Source organism: Plutella xylostella, chromosome 17 (assembly GCF_932276165.1).
Source record: "Plutella xylostella chromosome 17, ilPluXylo3.1, whole genome shotgun sequence".
In the NCBI taxonomy this organism is placed as follows: domain Eukaryota; kingdom Metazoa; phylum Arthropoda; class Insecta; order Lepidoptera; family Plutellidae; genus Plutella; species Plutella xylostella.
Genome location: NC_063997.1, coordinates 560,600 through 582,771, shown reverse-complemented (window position 1 = coordinate 582,771; position 22,172 = coordinate 560,600). Strand labels below are relative to the sequence as shown.

At 36.9% G+C, this 22,172-nt stretch overlaps 3 protein-coding genes across 3 annotated transcripts; 1 reads left to right on the top strand and 2 right to left on the bottom strand.

Moving 5' to 3' along the window:
- Positions 1–4,525: 4,525 nt before the first annotated feature.
- Positions 4,526–17,094, bottom strand: LOC105398534 (myophilin). Its single transcript, XM_038108991.2, has 4 exons — positions 16,915–17,094; positions 7,762–7,898; positions 6,821–7,025; positions 4,526–5,669 (listed from the first exon to the last, which is right to left on the bottom strand). The coding sequence occupies exons 1-4, from the start codon at positions 16,966–16,968 to the stop codon at positions 5,499–5,501; spliced, it is 567 nt and encodes a 188-aa protein (XP_037964919.1). The 5' UTR covers positions 16,969–17,094; the 3' UTR covers positions 4,526–5,498.
- A 2,924-nt stretch (positions 17,095–20,018) lies between these two features.
- Positions 20,019–21,138, top strand: LOC105398479. Its single transcript, XM_011570590.3, has 2 exons — positions 20,019–20,302; positions 20,461–21,138. Exons 1-2 carry the CDS (start codon positions 20,051–20,053, stop codon positions 21,055–21,057), a joined length of 849 nt encoding a protein of 282 aa, XP_011568892.3. The 5' UTR covers positions 20,019–20,050; the 3' UTR covers positions 21,058–21,138.
- LOC105398478 lies at positions 21,136–22,123 on the bottom strand. The gene is made up of 2 exons (XM_011570589.3): positions 21,791–22,123; positions 21,136–21,556 (listed from the first exon to the last, which is right to left on the bottom strand). The coding sequence occupies exons 1-2, from the start codon at positions 22,010–22,012 to the stop codon at positions 21,242–21,244; spliced, it is 537 nt and encodes a 178-aa protein (XP_011568891.3). The 5' UTR covers positions 22,013–22,123; the 3' UTR covers positions 21,136–21,241.
- Positions 22,124–22,172: the final 49 nt, after the last annotated feature.

Here is a 22,172-nt window from a genome sequence, read left to right as displayed (position 1 = left end):
CTATCAGCCTCCTCGTTACCCCTGAGTCCAATATGTGCTGGTATCCACTGCAAACAGATTCTTTTATCAGTAGTGTTGTGCAACTTATTGATCACTCTCAATACAGCATAAGCCAGCGGGACTCCTCTGTATCCAGAAGCACACCGCATAATATGTTGCAAGGCACTTTTGCTATCACTTAAAACTACAACGGACTGACTTTGTAAAAAGAATGACATGTTTTAAAACAAAATTAATTTGAATTTAGAATACAAAGCTATTCCAAACTTTTTTTCTATTGGAAATAACCAGTACAAACAATAAAAATTTCATAGTTAAGATATTTTGAAGTACATAAAATATGTATGAATCTAAGTAGGTACCTAAAACATTTAATTTTGTGAAAACATGTTTTTTTTTCGTTATAATTTATATTATGGATATAATTTATATTATGATACAGAACGTGTTAGTTTCGTTAAGCACTAATCCCACTCAGCGCACATTTTATAATCGATTCATTAATACATTTTGAAGGTAGTTGTGTCTGTAAATTTAATACTTTAACGAAAACAAAATTGGAATAGACTTTGTTCAACATGGAGAAAAAAAGGGTTTGTAGTTCGGATTAATTTCATTTCAAATAAGGAACGTAGAAGAAATCAATAAAATACTTAGATTAGTTTTACCTGTCAGCATCTTTTGGTAATCTAAAAAAAAAAATGGGTCACGATCCGTATTTAAGCAATTAAATACGGCACAGTATTTTTTTGCTGCTTTTTTTCTTTTTATGTCCATTTTTCTATTAAAATTTTTAATAAATACCTAAATACGACATTTATAAACTAGTACGAAATAGGAACAAATAGCGCGCGTGTATCGTCTTCCGCTTGTGCGGCAGCCGACTAGATTTGCCCCCTCGAGGCGGAAGGCGCCAGGCTGGCGCCTGCGCCGCCCATGCGCGGAGTGACACAGGCCTGGCCATAGCAAGTGTGCCACCTACAGTGGGTGTGTGAACTGTAATAACAAAATTTCAGATAAGGCAGACTCTCAGTCCTCACTTCAATGTGATGTCACGAAATATTATTATTTCACCATTGAAAATTAAGTACTTTAAATTTTTTATACCTACAAGAAATTAACTTACATACATACATGGTATGCAGGTTAACGTAGTGATTATTTGCTCAGTGCATGCAGGGCAGGGTTGCCACTAGATAGGTACTTACCTACTTACCTATTAGATAATTATCGTCTCCTGGTGCATTTGAGCACCTAGTTACCAACTTAGTTAAGTAGATACCAAGATATTGTGTGATACGAACTTAGACTAGTGAATGATAGGCGGTTATAAATAGATTTATTTAGCAGTACTTAACCGTCTCACATCCATTCCTATAAATGGTAGGTTTCTGACTTATCTGATAAACAAAGGTATACCTAACTACTTACACTAATCTGAGTAGAGTCGCCAACTAGCGGTACACTTAGCTACTTACTTACTTATTTATTCCCAATCTCCTAGCGGTACACGCGAGGCACTAACTCCGCGTCGTACAAATTCACGTTTATTTCCACTGCTCGAACGAACCAGTAGTTAGGTAGTCGCTCTATATTTTGTAAAGTATGTTGTAATCTTTGCTGCGGTGGTAGAGCTCAGTCGGGTAAGCGCCCGCCTCTCACGCAAGAGTTGCGGGTTCGAATCCCGGCGCTGACATATACGGTGGCCTGCGTCTAAAGGTATACAGGCGGAGTTTTTAAAATAGCGATCCCTGATGATGAAGGGACCAGCTACATCTGTTATAAATCCGGGGACGTGTTGTGTGTGATGTGTGTAGCAGTGGTGTTTATGTGGATGTGCTTGAGCAGCATGTGAGCTTGAGATCGCCATTTTAAAAACTCCGCCTGTATACTTTTGGCGCAGGCCACCGTCCCAATGAGTTCTTTTAACTTAAGTAGGTACTTACAATGTACATATAAGATCGCTCTTACGACGAAGGAAAGCATCGTGAGGAAACCTGCATACCTATCTAGATTTAGCACATGTGAACCCACTAACCCGCAGTGGACCAGCGGCAGCGTGGTGGGAAATGGTCCAAGTTTAGGAAGGCAGTTTAGACCTTGGGGATATGTACAAAGGTTCCACTCGAGAGAGCCACGTGCAGATACTTACACCTACACCTCCACAGAGAAGAGTGGAGTTTTCTGGTGGGAATTCCGCTATAAAAAGTAGGTGAGGAATTATAAAAATTTATAACAACGGATGAAAATGTTATGTTTATTTTTTTTGGTGTTGTAATATATTTTGAGTAAATGAAATAACACCGCTATAATCTATAGATATTAAAATCTATTGTGTAATTACGGTATTATTAGTACTTATTTAATAAAATATAAAAATGTGACGGTTAGTATGAATTAATTTCTGTTTTGTTAGTTACCATTCTTGGGGCCTAAATAATTAATTAAACTTTAGGTATTATTTCAATTTAACGTACTAAAAGGGAAGCCACAGTCTTCATAAATGACATTATCAAGGGAAAAAGTCGTATATTCTTTAGAAATCAGTTAAAAAACCAATAATGTGTCAGTTTTGTTACCACAGTCAACAAATCAAGAATTATTTTTAATGCCTGAGGCGGAATTTAAACAACAACACATTAATAACTTTTACATAGTTTGGGGAATAACTAATATTAAATAATTAGAGCCAAAAATAATATAAAAGTAAAGAGTTTTAAACAAAATAACACAAAATCTTCGAACAGAATTCAGGGACAGCTACAAAACGGACGGTAACAAAAATGTTGGGCTTGGTTTACATGGCACCAGCACAAATTTTGAACATGATAAATCTAGAATATGGGCCCAATTTTACATGAAATTCACTTCAAACATCTTCATAATAGAGTAAAACTCTAAATTGGGTTATATCGCTAGAAAAACCACATTTATAACAAAAAATATGAATAAATAAATAGTCATAGCAAATCCGACTTCTGTTAATAAAGTCGCCATGTAAACTTGTCGATTTTGTTACTTTTTCGTTCCAACTATATGTTACCGTACCCTAAGTAACAAAACCGAAGTAACAAAACACGCCCACCTAACCTTTGCAAAAATATATGAGCCGTTCAGTTACTAGCAGTGATAAACCAAATATCACAATTTGTTTAGCATTAACCATGCCTTTTTAAATTAATTTATCGTAAGAAATGTACCAATAAATAATTGATTACGGTAGTAACAAACCTGACGACAAATTTGGTTCAGTTCGACCGGTAATAAAGACAGTCTCACTGAGCTACCCACGGTGGCCATTTTATTTTTTTTAAGGCGGCAATCTCTAAGATCTTAGTATTGCCATATTTTAAAAACGAATAATAAGCATTTGGTAAATATTCTATAGGAAAAAATGCGGTAACAAAACCGACATTTCCGGAAGTACCAAAATCAGGGACACCAATTGTTTTCGATTTAAAATATAATACGGCTATTATTTGCACTTTTAATGATGTGAAACGATAATTGTGTAGTAGATCTTCCGTAAAAACCACTCCAAAAGTTCGGCTACTTAAGAAAATTTTGAATAAATTGAGCTTAAAGTTTTATTTTATGCCGGGGACAGGGCAAAATGGTGGGTGGTGACTCACTAAAATATTTTTGAAAAATTCAGTTTAAGCAGGATTTTATTATATTTTAGTTTAAAATATAGTCAATAAGTTATATTTAGGTACAGTTAAAAGCAATTTTTTGTTTTTTGCCAATATAAGGAAAGATATGCCTGCAACTAAATAAAGAAGTTGAGGGACATGCCAAAATGGCCGTTGTTATAAATTTTTATAATTCCTCAGGTAATTTAATTAATTCAGGGTGTCAGCTAATCCCATATACCTACCAAATTTCAGTTAAGCCGTGGGTTCCGGTTGGTGCTTCGGCAACAGTCGTTAAGCCTAGTCAGAGGCCTTCGGGCAGCTTGAAAACATCTGACAGTCGGGTTGCCCACTTACCCGACAACTCTCTCAGAACAAGCTTGCTTGTGTTGGGGTCCACCAACCCGCACTAGGCCAGCGTGGTGGACTAGGCCTCAACTCAACCCTTCCTTCATTGATAGGAGACCTGTGCCCCAGCAGTGGGGATGTGATGGGTCGTGATGTGATTATTAAGTAGGATTATTATTATACGTATAGGTTTATGTAGGTTTATATGTTTATATAGGTTTATGTAAAATAAAACAATCGAAATCCAGAATACTTAAATTATTATTCTAGATAGTTATAGGTACCTCCTATAGCCAAACAAAACTATTTATTTACGTAACTTATTTATACAACAATTAAGTTTTCAAGTAAATAGTAAGTAAGAAAATATAGTGTCTTTATAAAACCGTTAATTAATCACAGTGTTATTTTATAAACTGTCTTTTTAAACATGGAATGGTCAATTTATATAATAATTAGCAACAATAATATCGTAAAGATACGATCTATCTAGGTACACATAATATTTTTTACGAATTTTATAGATACAAATTCAGATTAAACCCTTTTTACAATGACAATAGAGTAGGTAAAGGCACATAATTAAATGCAATTAAATTTCTGCTTCTTTAAATTAAATTGATTCATCTAAATTGTACAGTTATAATGAAATAAATTATAATAATTAAAATAAGCCGCTGTAACTGTAACCAAAGTATAAAAATAAAATCGATAAGAAATATATTTGCGCTTTGTACCTATTGGCACTGTGTTTATTAAAATAGAAGTTGAATTTATAAAATGTCGGAAGTTATATTACAATCATTTTAAAATTGTTGTAGGTACTTGATGCAACAGATCTAAAGCCTTAATATAATAATTTATATATTTTCCTGAATCAGGTTACGCATTTATGGAATGCTTAGGTATTATTGTTTATTATTATTATATTATTATCTATGAATGTTGGAAGTGTATTGGTACATAGATATTAAACTGTCGTAGGTAGGTAATATTTTAACATTCTAGTCTAAGTACAAATTGTATACGTGTATGCTTTCTTCATTCTACGTCTTTTTACTATATCTACTTAGGTAAAAACCTACTAGATATTTGGTTAGGTAAGTAGGTCTTACTTACAAAGAATGTGTTAAGTAAGTACTTCATATTTTAAGTTTGAGAAAGATGACCAGCTATACTTACTAATAAATTAGATTTTATTACCCTCTTTTTTATAAATTCATCCAACAATGGATTGCGACGATGATGATGATGAAGATTTCTACATTTAATTTAGCAAACGTGAGATTCAAATGTAAGTAAATAACACCATTTATCATCTTTAAATTAATCCTGTCTTGGTTTTATTCGTGCGTGCCATATTATTAATCTACAGGAATATTGTGCGTCGATTGTTTGAAGACAAAATCTCATGTCAAGTTAACACTAAATATAACCCTACAAATTTAAGAAGGTCATGACAAGACACGCACGGTGCAAATGAATTTGCTTGTTATTGATCTGTGTGCAGGGTTCAGTTTACATATGCCTCGTGTTGCCGAAGTTGATGCCACTCTGGTTGGCCCCCTTGTTGGACCCGTACTGGAGTGAGATGACCCCCTGACCCGCTCTCATCTGTTCTTCTGTGAAGTGGCGCACGTTCTTTTCAGCTTCTTTGGGTCCTATCGAGGGTTTGCCGTAGTTTTTCGCCTGGAAACCAGAGATTTTAAGGTTAATTTTGGGTATATTTTACAAAATCAAATGTATCGGAAATGCTGGCTGGTATTTTAATCTATGATAGGTATTTTGTCAATGGATACGTTTGTAATACGCTACCAGATAAAGATGCAATGGAAAAATGGCGGACGGACTCATGCCGTCTCGTTCTCATGCACTCCTTCCTACTCAGTTCTACTTATGTAACAATAGAGCCATTTTAATAATTGTTTCTTTATCTGAGAGCGTAACAAGTTTCGAATACAAACAGTTATAACAGATATATTTTAGTGGCAGTAAACAAGTCACAGTTTTAATAAAATTTGCATGAACTGTCTGGCTTTGTATGTGTATAATTGGTATCGTGGTCTAAATGTTCCAGAACTAATTGGTTCTGTGACGTACCCACCTCACTAAACGTGTTATTAGACTGCTATACATAGAGCTGATAAGGTGTCTAAGCAGTAGAGTAATTAACGTTAGTTTGCCGAGTGAAAGGAGCAGATTACAGCTTAGTAGGTACTGTAATGGAAAACGTGTCTTCGTCATAGACAATCGACCAGTCAATACTCCGAGTACTATTTTATATAATAAAAAAAAGATCCCGACGAATTGAGAACCTCCTTCTTTTTTTGAAGTCGGTTTAAAATTTAAAAAATGCTTAAATGGTTTACATAGGTAATTCCCAAAGGTTTCAATGAAGCTCTTTACTTTTAAGGACCTCAATGAAATGTTTTATTGAATGGAAATTTGCAGACGAAATTTTAATGTTAAATTTCTCATCGAGTCGAAAAGGATCCGAACACAATGACATCATCATGAGGCATGATCAGTGAATCGCTTACAAGTTATGCATCATTCTAGATGACACCTCAAGGTCTTGTTTGTCGAGTTCAGAGAAACATAGTGATTCGTGTCTAGCACATTTACTAATAATAAATTAAACCTACTCAATACTATAGGTATTACTCAGTGTGATTGATAGAACACCCAGATATTTAATTTCCGTAACTTCTGATCTGATCTAAGTACCTACGTGAGGATGTCGTTACCCTATTGCAACAAGTGCAACGGTACTACTGTCTCGCTACTTCAGCCATCAAAGTACCAGGCGATCATAAACCTCTAGCAACTTAGAATCTCACCTTCCTTCCCAGACTCTGCAGGCAGATGACCACGGAGTTGAGGTTCTGTCGCTCCCACAGGTCCACAGTCTGGAAGGTCTCCTGCGCCGGCACTCCCAGCTGTCTCGCAGCCTCCAGGAAAGCGTTGATGTTCTCCATGCATTTGAACGCCATCTTGGATTCGTTTATCTTCTTCACCATGTTCGGTTGGATGTTGTTTACTAGTCTGGAAATCGGAGATGGGAATTTGAGTTGGTTGAGTGTCTATTTGTTCGTAAAATATGGAAAGTCGGTACGAGTTAGTATCTAATTGAATTGAAGCCAGTGGCCTTATTTCCATGAGTTACTTATTGGACAAGACAACCCGATTGGATGATACATTATTATATTGAACACTGATATACGGTCCCACCCTAGCCATACTTTTGCACGCACATTTGGGTTCGGGCCATGGGTGGATTATACATATTAGCTTCATTTTAAAACTAAATTTACAAAGCTAGAGATTTATGGGAGCTTTTTACATGCTTTATAGCATGAGCACGAGTACCCTTGTAAAAGTAAAGTATCTGCTAAGCTATGTATGTATATATTTTTAGTTTTTGGTCTGCCACTTACCCAAACAACAGTAAACTTAACTAACTCCCAAAGGTCAAATATTTATGTCTATCTATACTATATGCCTATTCCAATGTCTATGGCATCCAGGTCAGAAGATTGATTAATCTCTAGCTTTGCAAGACGAACGGGAGATTCAGAACAAGTAAGTCGTGGAACTCACTCAGAAACTCAGTTATTTCTAAGCTAGTCCACCAACCCGCCGTCGGCCATCGTGGGGGTCTAGAACCCTTCCTTCAATGGAAGGAGACCCATGCCCCAGCAGTGGGATGAGGGGTCGTGATGATCATGATGTAGCTAGAATAGCCCTTCCACCCGTGTGCCAACTGTCATTAACAACTCACTTGCAAAGCAGCGTGCCGTCCTTCAGCACCTCGTAGAAGTTGTCCATGTCGCCGGACACGTCCTCGGGCTGGCCGGTGATCTCGCGCACCCACTCCAGACACTCCTCGGCCAGCTCCTCGCTGTACTTGCTGTTGATCTGGAACCGAAATAGAAGCTTGTTAGTTAAGGGTGGAGGCAAAAAGGTAAATAGATATCTAAGTAACGGGATTAAGTCTGGACGGACACTGGACTGATGGTGAAGATCTGGAAAGGAGATACGACCGTGAAAGATAGAGTTATTTTCATCCTGTCAATGATACTTAAATAAATTTGTTCATTTCATGCTGCCAATGATATAAATTTAAAAGTAATGATGGATGCTTGTTATTTTTTAAAGAAAAAACTATGGGCCAAATTTTATTAAATTCGACTTGTAGTAGGTAATAGTAATAAAAATGTATTACGGGTATTTGGAGGGTTTTGAATTATGATGTAAGCTGACGCCCTGTATTAACACATATATAGGTAGGGTAGGCTATTTTTTATGCTGAAATCCTCACGTCTTACTTCACCTTAAGTGCGAAGCAAAGTTCATAGCATAATATATGTAGATGAATCATTTTTTTAATTCAGGTAAGCCATGCACATTGCATACATAAACAATGAACACAGAAACAGAAACTCTGAATTAGAATTGCAGAAACGATTTCGCAAATATGCAGGAAAATGTGTTAACAATATTAGTATAGAACTTCGTTATCAGTGTGACCTTCAGTCTAACGGTCGTCACTCGCCTCTAACTGAATACTAACTGTGGCTGATTAGTTTTACGACTGTTCTCGCGGCTCTGTTTGCAATTATGTGCTCCTTGGCTTGGCTCTAGCTATCGTAGAATAATCTATAGGCCCTTCAATGTAAAATAATTGAGGAAACGTATCCTAGCCCTTTGGTACTGTTGGGCTAGGTTTAAACATTTACCATCATCATCATCCATCGACAAAAGTGTGGAGAGCATAAACGTAGATTCTCATTTAAGAAAGGTTATGATCCTAGTACCAGAGGGAATGTGAACGCAGTTGGTACAAGTAATGGTCGAACGCAAATTTTTCTTCTACTTAGAGTGTACGTGCCAATGACATGACTAGGTCTAAGGCTTATCTTCAATTTCTCCATAGTTGGTATCTCATTTTGGTTTAAAGACTGACCAGTCTGATTATCCTGGACGTAAGTATACATAATTATAATATGCTCCTGTCAAACACCCTAAACTCATAATTCATAAGGCCGTAGGTATCTCGCTTAGACATCATCAGGTACGTCCCGCGCAGGGCCAGATTTAACCACGTTACTTACGCTTGTTAAAATAAAATAAAAGCAAGCTAAGTGAAGCATCGCCTAAACTTTGTTCTACAGTCTGCTACAGACATCAAAATGACCTTCGTTTTTTAGGGCGTTGTCTGCCCAACAACAATGCCGTATAGTAGGAGAGGCGGCGGACAAAAAACATGTTCTTATTAATCATCAAATTTTGACCGTTGGCTTGCCTGTACAAAGAACTCACAGACCATTAAGTAGGTGCAGCTTTAGTTTTTAACTCGCATGCAATAAAGGCGTTTATCCTAAAGTGACTGTCACAGAGTCACACCTATCAACCGCTGAATGTTATCATAGGAATAAATAGTTCTAGTAGGTATGTCACGTACTTACTCGCACACATATGATTATAATGTGTAGTTATGTGAATATACGTGATTGTGATAGTATTTCCCGTGACAAAGACCTGTGGCCGTAGAAACGTGATTCATTTGTCTAATTAATTAGAATAGCACGCGCTTGGAATGTTAATCTAAACGACCCAAAACCGTTTTGTTTTAAACTGACGTCATGGCGTGTTCCAAATTTAAGTTAGTTAGGTTGGTACAAAAAATATCCTGTTCTCGGATCCTTGGGTGAGTAAAGTGTTGCCGAAATCGACTCACCAGCATGGAGGTGACGTAATCACAGAAGGATTTCAGTTGGAGGCATGACTCAGGGTTATGCGAAACTGGACACGGTTTTATTTTGAATATTTCTGCTTTCATGATAACGCGATACGCGATGATACTCGGAAGTTTTCTAACTAAGTATGTACCTACTTATTTTTTCAAGCACCTCAATTTGAATTTCTTAAGTATAAGTATTATCCACAAGCATTATCTAGCTCGTTACCAGCACAACATAAGCTACCTGTTTGCTCCTATAGTGCCACAAACTTATCTGTTCCGGTGAGAGCGAACTAAATTGGTCCATATAATCTATGTCAATATGAAATTCATTAGTACAGTAAGTAATGAGGTATGGACCAATTTAGTTCGCTCTCACCGGAACAGATAAGTTTGTGGCACTATATTATGGCTGAAGCAGCTTTTTTTTTCTTTTTTAGATCAATAAAATTGCACTGATTAAAAGAGGCCAGTATTTTTCTAATTATTATTCCGAGGAGTTTGGCCACTAATTTGTATGGAAAAGGCACAGGAAGTGGCTCGTGTTAGTCCATGTCCTGTTTTGTGTGACCACCTGCCATACAATGCAAAGCTGATTTTAAATAAATTTCTTGTACTAAAGCTGTTTTTTTATTTGTAGTAAGTATATAAAATTTTAAGGTATAGCTATGGCATTATATTGAAGTATCTTAGTATTGTTAAACATAGACTAGTTAGTTTTAAGATATCTTATGATTTTACCTATAGTACCTAGTTTTATTTAATTAAAAATTACAACAACCATAGGCTATCAAATAGTTATCACCTATGAAGTCGTAAACTGTATTACAGATTCAAGTCTCGTCAAATACCTTATCCATACCTACAGACCACCTAACAGATCACCTAAGACCATAAACTAAAGGTTCATTTACATCAAAACCTAACTTGCAGCCAAGCGCACTGGCCACTAAGACTTGGCAGAATGAGGTAAAACATTTTAAAAAGTATAAAAAGTGGCCAGCCTTGTGGTCAATCATCGACAATTGAGCCCGGTATGGAGCGAAGAATGGGGTCATGGTTTCGCTCCTACCACGGTCACTGCACTAAAGAACCAACTAAATAGGGGATAGGCACCGTGAGAAAGCTAAGCTCCTTGCCTAAAGCCAAAAGGGGTTTTGTGTACTGGTAATGCATTATGCAAGGGCAAAATGCAGCTTGATTTGTAAAAAGAATGTGGTAACTGATATCTTACGTGGCAAACGAGGGGAGTTTATATATGTATTTACGGATGCAGTATTGTTATGCATTATTTAAGTGTAATGAATTCAGGAATACTAAAAGTAGGTAAGTACATAGTTATGATGGCAAATGTTTGATTTAACACACAGAGGCTTCGTCTTATAGGCTGTACTGATGACCTGGTGTCCTTGTCTGGCACCAACTGGCTGCGGATCCTCTTTTGGCGCTAGACCAAGCCATTGTGAATATTGAAAAGGATTCATTGTCGGTCGCCATACCGGGCAGTACAGCTGGACGGAATTAGAGACTCGAATCTAGATATCTTTTGCAACAGTCGTAGAAGACAGATTCTGGTTTAACCTCAGTAGCTTTTTAATTGTATATTGAAAAGGATTCATTGTTGGTCGCCATACCTGGCAGTTATGGGTAGCTAGACAGAATTAGAGACTTTAGATATCTTTTGCAATTTTCAACACTCGCAGTAGGTGGTTTCTGGGGTAACTTTAGTAGGCAGCTTTTATATAGGTATTGTATCTTACCCATTTATCAATAATTATGTCTAGTAATTTAAACATAAATTATGGCAATCCAGTCCCAATTCCATTTTATGCTAGGACTTAGGACTCTCACACTATGCATGAAGCACAAACCATCTAGTTAGAGGAGTAAGTACCTACTTATTCCAAGATATGGACCTAGGGAATCTTGGGATATAGTACCTTGATGCCGTTATGCTATAATGAACTTTAAAAATAGCTCTCAAAACTGTGATTTAAACATTCCAACCTTATGCCACGGGTGTCGCAAAGGCAGTATTGAAACGCGAACATGTGGTCTTTTGAAAGTGACCCACAGAGTTGGATGTCATGTGCGTAAAGGCCTCACCTTATACGGAGTTGTTTCATGCGCAGACGCCGCCAGCATGACTCATACTCGCTGAATTAGTACAAAATAAATTCTTTGCGTTAATTGAACATCTGTTTTGGTTTCTTATAAGGTTTGTATAGTGATACGACTTTGACGCTGTACGGGGATTGACCTTCTTATGAAGTATGTGGCCTTTTCGTTACGACAACAGTTTACTGTTGTGGTAAATGCTGAAGAAATTGTCGTGAAGTTCTTAAGAAATGCTCTGGTGGTATTTTGCATAAAATTTACTTTCATTTCTACTTCATATAGGTATTTTTTTATCTATACGTAGGTACTTAACTGTATGCATTTCATATTAAATATCATCATAGTTATAGTAATTTTAATGTACCTACCTATAGTGTATGAATAAGCAATTTTCTGTAAGCCTCTAGGTACTGCTACTTATTACTTTTGTTATGTAGAGGTAGAGGTGTAGTCATGTTATGATGAGGTTCTTTTAAAGAATGACTCATAAAATCATAATGATTATGACATTATTAGCATAGTTAAAACTCAGCGGCTTCTTAATTTCTTACGTCAGAAAGCTTAATTATTGATGAAACTGTGATAATGTTATTATGTGTCATCTAGTCTAGACAAACAACCTATTGAAGGAATAGGATGTAGGCTTGTAGGGTACCTAACCTACCTAACGAATTTATTAAAATTTTCGCATTTTCTGTGTACAATTCCTGTATTGTTATAATAAGTAAGTATAGTAAGCCAAAAGGGTAGACCCAGGTCATAGGAGTCATAATTAAATAACTTTTGTTCTTCGTGTTTTGGAAATTCGAAAGAAGAACCGAAAAAACATATTTTGCAACACATAGCATATAACATAGCCAATAATCATCCACTGCTGGACATAGGCCTCTCCCAAGGAGCGCCACAACACTCGGCATAGTGTATCTAGATAATTATTAAGTGACGTTTTTAGTTCTTTCATTTTTATTTTATTTTTTTGCACATCTTTGTACCAGTTTTCCTGTACCTCCTGTAGGTTGGCTGGTAGAAAATGCTCTTAGCATTAAGCCCACCTTTTGTGCATTTATTATATACTAGCTGTTCCCGCGCGCTTCGCTTCGCCTTAATAAGTTTTCCCGTGGGAATTCCGGGATAAAAAGTTGCCTATGTTCTTTCCCAGGGTCTAGACCATATGTATACCAAATTTCATTCTAATCCGTTCAGTAGTTTTGGCGTGAAAGAGTAACAGACAGACAGACAGACAGACAGACACAGTTACTTTCGCATTTATAATATTAGTAAGGATTTGTGCAATAAAGAATAAAATAAAATAATATAGGATAGTTAAAGCTGTGCTGAGATTTCGTAAGATGACCACACTTATTGACAAATTGAGCTCGATTTTCTGCAGAAATGGCGTTTACTCGAGTCAATTAGCACTTGATACTATGCATACATTATAAGTGTGAGTACTGGGTGTGTATGGCTGGTATCTAAATACTAATGACTAAGTAAACTCGTTAGTTGACAATTCGCTATATCCAGGTAAGGCATGTTGCGGCTAATGTTGGTTGTGAAATTAAGCTTAATATTAACACTAACAGAAAGAACTAAAAATGTAAGCAGGTAAGTACTTCATCATTCCATAACATAGGTGCCTTATTATAATAAAACATATACTAGGTCTCTTTAAACTTACGTAAAAAAGAGAGATTATAAAAAAATAAAAACAGTAAAGCAAGTACTTTCAACCCGCGCGCTCGGTGCCTCGAAAGAATGAACCGGTTATAAAATGGTTGTCCAGTCAGACACTCTCCTTGACACAGTTCGACCTTCCTTCCTGGACCCACTACTACATAATACAGCACTATTCCTTCAAACATAATTTATGCAAGGATTGTAGGGTGTCGTGAGTTATAAATTTAGAAGGGCAGAAGAATCTACAGATGACACTGTTTTCTTTGTCGATTTATTTTATCAAAGGTGTAGTTACTTGTTTATTGCCGACCGAATGGCGTAGTGGTTAGTGACCCTGACTACTGAGCCGAAGGTCCCGGGTTCGATTCCCGGCTGGGGCAGATATTTGTTTAAACACAGATATTTGTTCTCGGGTCTTGGATGTGCCCGTAAAATGGCAATAGGCTCGCCCCCTATTACATTGGGACTAACAGAACACTCTGGCGAAAAGTGGGTGCAGCAATGCACCTCTGCCTACCCCGCAAGGGAGTACATTAGTACAAGGCGTGAGCGTGTGTGTGTGTGTATTACAGATAATATGGATGGAAGTTTTCACTTTTTTCCGGGAATAGCTAGACCAACTAACTATTATGAAATTTGATATGGTAGCAAGTTAACACATATAGGTAACTTTTTATCCTGGAAGCTCCTCCCATGAGAACCAACCAAGCTACTAAAGATGTACTTACATAAAATAATAATAATATCATAGCCTAAGATACAAAAAAAAACGTGGCAATTGAATAATAATGCAGATAAGACCGTAAACTGAGAGGTTAACAACCGCTAAAGTGCTCTGCAAATAAATTAATTTAAGTAAAATGCTAAATTTGGTAAATATAAGTACTTACTACACTCGCGAGCTATGAAAAGGTTCCAGTGACATGGAACGGCAATAGCAGATGGAACTTTTTCATTCGAATAGATTACACCCGAGTAGTAAGCATGAGTCAAATATCTCAAAAATACTGACAGTGGAATCTTCTTCTTCTTGGTAAGTATAAAGCTTCAGGCTTGTCACAATTTTATTGTCAACATGGAAGTGGAATTTTATCACCCCATTTACTGTAACTACAATGTCTACAGGCACATGCCATCGTTTTGTTCTCACTGTGAACGAATGTAATTAAAATATTTGTTAATGTAATGAGTCTAATCAGCAAATAAAGGTGTTGGTGAAACCGGGACACTCCGTCACACAACGGTGTTGGAGGCACCGTCTGCCTTCTAATTAGCTACATCTAACCTACAATTATTCTGATTGGATTAAGTATATCATTAACTGCAGTGCAGTCTTTGGTGTATCTATCTATCTACTTAGCCTAATTCTATCCAGCCTATCATCGCAGGTTCTTTAGAAAGAAAGAAAGAAAGAAAAAGTTTATTCAGTGCACTGCACAGTAATTATTATTAGGTACACATGTTTCGAACTCTGTAAAATCCTGTAAGTAACATCAGGGAAATAAATGTCTATGTGCGTGTTTTGTAACTTGTAACTCTTCTAAGTACATTTTACTTGCTCGTACTTTCTAGTTAAATCTCCGATAGTACCTATCTAAACCTGTATTATATTAAGTATTAGAAGAGTGCCATAAATTATCCAGGGATCTAAATAAAATAAATCAATTTCAAGATTGATGGCGCAGGCAGGTCCTCGGCCAAAGTTTGTACTTAGGTATACTCACTTACTTAATTAGGTAATTACTTGGCATTTTTTAAGCATTGCTGATTGCAAACTTCGATATGAGTACTATGTAGGTAGTAAAAATAAGCAGTTTTTGGAATGTTGTAAGGAGAATGTTGACATCGTATCAGCGTGTAATCTGATACTTACGAAGTTAATTTCTCGGAGTATTTTTAGGGTTTCATTTGATTGGAGGTTTCCTACCTTGCCAAAAAATATTTAATCTCGGGGACATGATAAAAAAATCACGCTTTAGTATTTTTTCATGAATCTACTATCAGACGACCGAATGGCGTAGTGGTTAGTGACCCTGACTACTGAGCCGAAGGTCCCGGGACTCCCGGGTTCGATTCCCGGCTGGGGCAGATATTTGTTTAAACACAGATATTTGTTCTCGGGTCTTGGATCTGCCCGTAAAATGGCAATAGGCCCGCTTCCTATTACATTGGGACTAACATAACACTCTGGCGAAAAGTGGGTGCAGCAATGCACCTCTGCCTACCCCGCAAGGGAGTACATTAGTACAAGGCGTGAGTGTGTGTTTTTTTTTGTGTTTTCTACTATCAGGTGGGAGTATTTTTCCTGTTTGTACAACCTATTGTTATAAAAAATACTCTACAAATTATATCAATGAGGTCACATAGACGAGTTAAATATTGTTATCTGATACATTAAACAATTTCTATTACCTAATGCTAATAGCATTTAGCTAACATAGTAACATTTTATTATCGTTAGCCATAGTTATTTTCAATATGCATTCGATAAATTGAATGAAATCCCTTGGGAACACTTGGAACCTTGTCGAAGTGAGCAGGTACACAGTGTTCTTAACTTCTTATACTTTTTGTTATAGAACCTGTTTTATTTGACCGAGTCGTTTGAGTTTGACATCCTCGCTAAATGAGGGTTCGATGTATTCTGAATGTTGCTTTTAGAACTAGAGCTTTACAGAAGATTAAAATTTTATCAATAATATCGTTCTAACTTTCATTCATTTATTTAGTTTACTTCACTTTAGTTTACTGCGCTTGCATATGGGCTACCTTACAACCATTCATAACTCTCTTTTCAAAGGTTGTCTGGAAGAGATTTCCATAAGCAATAAGGCCGCCTTTTTGTACATACTGTTTTTCTTTTTAAGTATATTTTGTGATATTTCTCTCTTCTGTCTTAGATGCAAGATAAGATATAGGTACTTATTAGGTTAACCTATCTACAGTTCTCATAAATCAATGCTTGGCAAGAGGAACAGAAGAGCAACAGATTGTTTTCTCTTCACACACGGCTGTCTATGGTTTCAAAGCCTATTCAATTCAAATTCAACTGCAAACAGAAATGATATCATACCGTTACCAAAACACCGACGTTGAATAAACACAGTGTGACAGAGTCGGTGATATCAGCACATACAAAATGTTACAAGATGTTATTACTAGTTTAGTAGGTAGGTACTAGGTCCCAGATGAGGTTATCTAGGTCAGGGCCGCGATCCCCTGACACAGATGTAGTCTGGACCCAGCATCCCGAATCGATACGGCGCACCTACCTCACTACGATAAAAACAACATCAAATAAGTACTTAGCTACTTACTTACTTAACTTAGTAAGAACTCTGTACCGGCTTATATTTCTCAACAGAATCTTAAACGATACTTAAAAGTACAACTTACCTTTCTCTGAGCTTCGGCGGCAAATCCTGATTTCGCTGCTCTGTTGTTTGCCATTTTGAATTAAGAACTAGTTTTCTTTTTAAGTAATAAGTTAGGAATAAATAAATGTCACAGTGTGCACGACGCGAGGTGTGCGCGGGCCGCGGGCTGACGGTCGAGTGTGTTCGCGCCGGTGTGTGTGTGCTTGGATGACATCATGCACCGCGCCGCCGCACTGTGGGCCGACAGCTGTACAGATTGGACATATAATGCTGATGCTGGATAATTAATTGGGACCCTTCGTTTATTAGATACCTACTGGATTTTAATTGGTTTATACGATAAATTTAAGGGATGGGCAGATTACTTATTGTTTGAGATTCAGATGACGTAAAAAACTAAAAATGTGTCCAATAATTATGAAAAAAATCAATCACAATACCTATATAAATGAATTGATTTGAAGTTTTAATATTTTTTATGATTAAGCTAAGCGTTTTTATAACTAAAACCGATTACTTCAAACATTAGAATATAAAATATTATGTAATAAATAAGGTAACTGCTAAGGTTCTATGTATATTATTATGTCTTATCAAGAACAGAAATGTACCATAGTGCGGCGACTTGCCGGCGCACAACCTTTTAGAGACGAGAAATTTACTATACTTACTAGGTATCGATAATAATTATCGAAACTATCAACATTTTCAACTACGGAAAGAAAAAAAGAAACACGTGTGTCAAACAAAGAATTGTGAATTGAACTCAAAACTATTTTAAAAATGATTAGTTCATGACTAATAATATTTAAAAGCGTTAAGTATGTGGGCATATTTACAACACTAATTATAACGAAGGAATAAAAATTGTGTAGGTAAGCATACTGTATTGTTTGTCAAACATTAATCGGTCCAATAAATGCATGGCTACCCTTTTATGAACTCCATCACTTTCATCAAGAATACCGATAAGTATCGATATGGAAAGCCGCCTCACTATGATCCTAAAACGTAGAATCGTATACCTACCGAAAGTTTAAAAGGAACACCAAATAAGGAAATAACACAATGAGCGGGAAAGAGAACGCGATGTATCTTGCATCTCGCTCATATAAGGCACAAAATAGTAATCATCAACTACGTGTACTTAATACAACTATGTATTGGTGAGTTAGAATTACTGCAATGAAGTTATGGAATTAAGAAGTTAATTGATTTAACTAATTTAACGTTATTATGTTTAGAAGTTTGTTTTAAAACAAACTTTGATTGGATTATGATAGTGAGGAAGATTAGCATTCTTTAGGTTATGACCCCAACCATAGACTAATTTAGTCTATGCTTCGATTAAAAAAGGGGTGTTATCATGGAAGTAGAAAAAAAGATCTACTTCCATGGGTGTTATAGTGCCACAAACTTATCTGTTCCGGTGACAGCTCACGTAAATGTGTAATATTTCTTCATTCTATAAGATTTTAAGTTTGCCAGTAGTGGTAATTCGCTCTTGAAGTTTTAATTAACCCATCTAATCTATTTTAATATATAATTCATTACTAAATAATGAGATATGGATCAATTTAGTTCGCTCTCACCGGAACAGATAAGTTTGTGGCAATGTATATGTTTTAGGTGGCCAGAAGGCAGGAACTGATTTATTTTTAATTATTAAAATTGATTCAGGTTTCCAATAACACAACCTAACTATACTAGTGTTGCCACGAATAGTGAATTGGCCGAATACCGAATACCGAATATTCGGCGACGCTGCCGGCCGAAGCGCCGAATATTCGGCCGCCGAATATTCGGCGCTACAACCTGTTTTTTTGTTCCTGGAACTGCTTTGAAGAAGTCGCTATAGATTATATGAGAAATGCTAATTATTAGGAGGCAGAATGTTGTGGCAAACGAGTTGTATTTTTATTTGATAATAGTTCGCCTAAATCGTATGGCCGATCCTTACAAGTGGTGGTCAGCAAACAAAAAACAATACCCGAACCTTTTGAAATTTGCAAAAACTTATCTTTCTTCACCTGGAAGTAGCGTTTATAGTGAGAGGTTATTTTCTGAGTTACAATGAAAAGCGCAATCGTGGGCTACCAAAAAATGCTGAAATGCTCCTTTTTATCCAGCACAACTTACTACTGATTAATTTTAAGTACTAAAATGTTGTGATTTGGAAATAAATACCCAATTTTGAATAAAATACAAGTCATTTTTTACATGATTTACTATTCGGTATTCGGCCCGAATAGTACGCACTATTCGGCCGAATACCGAATACTGAAAAAACTGGCCGAATAGGCCGAATACCGAATAGTTGCCGAATATTCGTGGCATCTCTAAACTATACCTTCGTTAGTTTCATTTCTGCCACCTACCACAGGTAGTATTGGTATATATAATTAGGTTTTTATGTAGATATTCTTATTCTTTAGCGTTTTAATTAAGTAATTATTTTGTGAGATGACTAGATGATCCTTCTGGTATAATGGACTGAAGGGGTTATAGTAGATGGTACTGGGTAGTTGAGGAAGATCCACCACATGACAGTAGTTACAAGGTACAAACATATTATTCTTTCTAATAATTAACACCATCTATGGAAGGTTCCATGAACTAACATTTACCATAGCTAACATGGAGACTAGAAGGTATGGCATGTTGAATGTACATTACTTTGGCTTACGTTGTAGATTAAGCTTTTCAGGCTTTACGGTAGAGAGCGCTTATATTTATTTTTATTTATGATGCCCGATTTTGACCCGCTGTGCGTTTAAACGACCACTACAACTAACCACTAGGTAGGTTCATCTCTTAGAAAAACTACCGTTATGCAAAATATACTTGTGTGCAAAACTTAGGACAACATAACAAAGAAACAGCGATTTACTCATGTTAGAACGATACAATAAATAATAATGGTCATGCATCATCATAGCATTGGCATTAAAAACACTAAGTTCCAAGCATCAAACCAAGAATATAAATTACTTATCTGAGAAATAGGTAACCTACACAGATTAAATTAGCAAATAAGTAAATAAGTCAAAGCCGTCAATTTTACAACTTTGGTCAGTCAAAATTCTAGTGCTGAATAGAAATGTAAATAAATAACAACAAAAACCCCATCTTAGCCCTACTCCTCCAGTAGCTCCATGGAGGTATACGGAGACTACATGAGACCTCGCCGAGGGCGTCCCAGGTCCTCCAGCCACCGTTGTGGGTCGTCCCAGGGCCGCGGGCCACCCTGCTCGCGGGCACACTGGTCCTGGCTCGACAAACTGTGCAATCTGCTCATCATCGCGTGCCTCCTGTCTTCTGCATACTGGACACTGGAGTACCACGGCCGGTCTTGTAATGCCAAGTGCGACTTTCGGGTTTTGACGCGCCAGATTAATGATATTTCAGTAAGTATAAGGGTGTTATAGTAGTGTACGTTGTGTTGTAAATACTCAAACGATAAACTTCACTTAGGTAGCCATCTGAATAAGGATTGAGATATCAGATACCTAATACAGCATCAAACCAAATACCTAAATAAATAAATTGCTATTTAACCTTTCAGAAAAACCTCTCCTACATGAGAGATAACTACCTGGATTTGGAGCAAAAAATGGACATTCTTACGCACGATCTGCCGAGAATAGAGGGCCAAGTGGAGATTCTGGAGTCGTTGGCGCAGACCCTGGGCCGGCCTAGCAACTGGGAGATTCGGAGACCCGCAGAACCCAAGAAAAAGCGGATCGTCTGTAAAGGATATCAACCAGCTAGGGGAGAACTACTTAGTCGGGGCCGCGAGGAACAAATGGGTGATTATTATAAACAGGGACGGGATTCACAAAGTGGGGGATATCTGAGACAAGATCGCAATCAACAAATGAGGGTAAATAGCAAGGAGGCCAGGGAAGGAAGGCATGGTCGCGAACCACAAACGGGGGTAAATCTAAGGCAGGAACGTGAAATAAAAATTGGGAAATATCCAAGATCGGGACGCAAATCACCAAAGAGCGCAAGCTTCATGGATCTGAACGATACGGCTGATGAAGAGGAGCTATATTATGAAGAAGAAGAGATGCAAGGTTCCGAAGTGGTTGTCAACACACTGATTCACGAACCATTCCACAAAAACTTGAGGTCGTATTCAGATGGAATAATATTTTAAATCATGTTGTGATGCAATAATAAATCTATTATGTGGTCACACTTTTCGTTATGTTATAAAATAATAAAATTTGTAACGCAATTTAACGGTTTTTATTATTTCAGATTTCGGTATCTATAAAATTCTTTAATTTATTTTGATTCAGATTCAGGTACAGTTTACTTACTATTTGATTAATGTTCTATTAAAATAACCAGGAAGGCTGGCTATACCGTGATTGAGATTTCTTGCAGCTACATTCATGGCAGCGATTTACTATAACTGGCTCCTGAATAAACGGCATATTCGGTTCCTTTACAACTTTAAACTGGCTTTCATTTTTAACGACCTTTTGCACGTCAGCTCCAGGTGTAGTTTCCACGATAGAACTAACTATTCTATCGGTAGCAGTTTGTATGACAGTCATAGAATTAGTCTTGTTGGGCTCAGTGAGTGCTGCTAGTTCTTCCAGTTCTTTGTAGAGTTGATCGTACGCGATGCCGACTTTGCTCACTGTTTCCTATGGAAAAAAAATACAATGCTCTTATGTATCGCCTCTTGCCTATCTATAATTATATATTAGCTACTACATTGTTCATGTTTAAGATTTAACTTACCCTTGAGGATTCGACCTAATAGTCTTGCAGTATAAGAATCACGTACTATGCGATACCTTGTTATAATTAATACTTATTACTTTTTATTCTCTTGTGGTTGTCCTATCATCTGTAGTAAAACCAATGTCTGTACTCACTTTTAAATTAAGCAGATTAGACTTCACATCAGCTATTTCCTTCTGAATGAATATGCTCTCCCAGAAGCTTCTAGCAACGTTAGCGGCCACCACCAGCAACCCAAGGTACACACACAATTTCAGAGGTAGTCGATAATATTTGAGGAGTAATGCTTTTAACGAGGTCCTCGCTACGCGCTGCGTGTTGCGAGAATTATTCGCCACTCGGGATCGGGGCGGCATTTTGGCGTTGATTAAATTAACTACATTAAACCCTATTAAACTTAATTTTAATGAAGATCAAATTTTGTGAGAGCTTTGACGAAAGTGTATTTTCTGTTTGTCAACACAAAACTAAGTCAACTGAGTTTGTGAAAATAATATATATACGTAATCTGTGCGT